General features: G+C 49.2%; 1 protein-coding gene across 2 annotated transcripts in view; it reads right to left on the bottom strand.

Moving 5' to 3' along the window:
* CUL3 (cullin 3) overlaps positions 1–575 on the bottom strand; it is a 95030-nt gene extending 94455 nt beyond the window's left edge. For both annotated transcript variants that reach the window (XM_019626009.1, XM_019626010.1), the window contains exon 1: positions 99–575. In XM_019626009.1, the coding sequence (XP_019481554.1) occupies positions 99–164 (66 nt within the window). In that variant the 5' untranslated portion in view covers positions 165–575. The remainder of the gene's footprint in view (positions 1–98) is intronic.
* Positions 576–2755: the final 2180 nt, after the last annotated feature.

Here is a 2755-nt window from a genome sequence, read left to right as displayed (position 1 = left end):
GGGCCTGCGGCCTGTTGGGGGAGTTCAGCCCCGGCCTCGCGTGCGGCTCTCGGGCGGGCCCCCAGCCCCGGGGTCCCGGGTGCCGAGTGGAGACTCACCGGAAAGGCCCGGATCCGCATCTTGGTGTCCTTCCGGCTGCCCGTGCCTTTGCTCAGATTCGACATGGTGCTCGTCCCCTCCCCAGCGGCGGCTTCGGGTCGCACCCCGAGGCGCCGGTGTCACATTTAAGGCGGGCGGGCAGGCGAGGGGCGACGCTGGGGGCGGCGGCGCGGCCCCCGGGGTGGGCTGAGGAGCTGGCCGGCCCCTGGGCAGCCGCGGCGGGGGCGGCTCAGGCTCCGGCGGCTGCGACTCGACTGGGGGACTGCGCTGACGCGGTGACTCCGCGGGGTTCCCCCTCACGCCCGGCTCGGCTCCCTTTATCGCGCTCCTCCGCGATGGCGGCGGCGGCGGCGACGGACAAACATCTCACTGCGCAGGCCGAACGTCCTCCTCCTTCTCCTCCTCCGCCTCAGCGAGACGAGATCCGGCCCAGAGGGTGGAGGGGGGAGGTGGGAGGGAGGAGAGCCGGAGAGTGGAGCAATTGGGGGGAGGGAGGAGGACAGGAGGGGGAGGCGGACGGCCGCGGCGGGGACGCTCAGCTCTCGCGAGAACAGGGCGAGGGCGCACTCCCGGGTAAGGCGGGGCGAAGGCCAGGAGCGGAACGGGCAACGCGAGGAGAGGAGGGGAATGAAGAGTAGGAGAAGTGGGAGGGGCCAGTGGGGCGGGGAGGTGCGAAAGGGGAGGGGCTGAGGGCGGGAGGAGTCGGCTTCCTTTTTGAAAGAGGAGCGTCGGAGACCGGGTTCTGGTCCGAGGTGGTTGATGATTGGTGGAGGGCGGAGCGGTGGGGGCCCTGGTCACGTGGACCGAGTGGGCGGGGAAAGTTCGGATAGGCAGAGACGAATTGTAGTGGGCTGGTTCCCGCTGGGCTGGGCTAGGGTGGGGGCTGGGGCTGGGGCTGGGGCCGGAGGATAGTCTCGGGGAGGAGCGTGGGGTGGCAGGTGAGCAACTACGTCCTAGAACTGGTTCCTGTGTTTTTCTAGGGCATGTGGACTAGGGATGGGTACTTAAGCAGAAGCTGGAAAGTTGAAGGAAGTTTGTGCAAGAGTCGCAATGTCAGAAATTAGGATCCTGTATGCTTAAGAAGATATTCGGATTGGATGTGCACATACAACTCTCAGGACTGCGGGGTGGAGATTTTAAACCACAAAATTTCCTTAAACTGGAGAAGCTCCTGGATGTCTTGAATCCCTGATATTTTCTGAGGGACCCAGGACTTAATAGTGTTAAAATTTCTTTTTCGATACCATTGAAATAAAATGACATCTCCCTTAATGTAGTGCAATATTTTGGTACATGGCGTTAAACAGAAGATGGAATGATAGAAACTATCTTTAACCTGCCTAATCATTTTTACCACCACCAAGAGTGTCATAGGTTTTGAAAGTCAAAATTACTGTCTTTGATTCAGTTTGCTGCAAGTTTGGAATTTTTTATTTTCATTATAGTCAAAAGGTCTAGTTTGATTCATCAGTTTTGAATTTTACTTTCTAATTTACCTCTCGGCCCAATTGATGTTATATTGGGATTTCTGATGCTGCAGAGAAATTGTATGTGAGTTCCCACTAAAATTTGTGATCTTTGCATTTTAAATAAGAACGTACTGTTGGGATGAGTATCCACATTTGGAAGCTGGGGTTTTAATACTTTTTTATAGCATTTGGAAGCTGGGGGTTTTTATATTTCTTAATAAGTAAACTGAAATATACTTTTTGTTTACGATAAGGTTGAATTTGCCCTAAATTAACTTAATTCTGATGACTAAATTTGAGTGTCTGCTTTCATCCCTACTTGGTTGAAATGCCCCATTTTGGAAATATGATATTTTCTTGTTTTTGCTTTTTTTGGTATTTGCTAATCAAAACACAAGCGTAAGAAATGAAGTAGCTGGAAACAGCTGTCTGTGTAAACACTAAAGCTAAAAATAGGTCATCAAGGACTGGGCTGATAAGGTAAGAATGGGCGGAGCTCTGATTTAAAGTTAAGATAATATGAGCCTTGGATAGGAGTTTATAATCTGTATGCTAATTGCATCTCCATTTCAATAATCAATAGAATATAAAAAGCAATGTTTTTCTATTGATAGTACTGTCATGTCGCCCAGTTTCTTTGTAAAATAAGAATATACATGATCTGGAGCCACTGGTTTGATTCCTAGCTCTATCACTTACTAGCAATATTATGTGTCTTTGGGGCAAGGATTTGGCTGTTTATGCCTGGAGGTATTCATCTGTAAAATGGGGATGATAATAATACTTCCTCCTGGGTCTACTATGAAATTTAAATGATTTAACACATTTTAAAAAGCTGAGAGTAGTTCTTAGCACAGAGTGGCCACTCAACACCTGTTGGCTATTGTTATCATGGGCAATTAAGGCCAAGGTTATACTATCTTCCTTTATTCAATATGTAAGTTTCAAAAAAAATACTTGTATGCTTTTTTAAAATTATTTTTTATTGTGAAATACACATTTTTTAGAATTAGTTTCAGCTGTACAACAAGTGCAATAGTTATACTTTTTACCCCTTGAGGTGACAACCCCCCTCCCCCAGTCCGCCGCCCACTTCCCCCCCAATATCATACATATCTATTACAATCCCCTTGACTCCACTCCCTCACTATACTCCACGTCCCATGATTATGTCTATATATATATAT

Source organism: Hipposideros armiger, unplaced genomic scaffold, assembly GCF_001890085.2.
Source record: "Hipposideros armiger isolate ML-2016 unplaced genomic scaffold, ASM189008v1 scaffold_651, whole genome shotgun sequence".
Lineage (NCBI taxonomy): Eukaryota > Metazoa > Chordata > Mammalia > Chiroptera > Hipposideridae > Hipposideros > Hipposideros armiger.
This window is presented reverse-complemented; position numbering and strand designations above follow the sequence as displayed.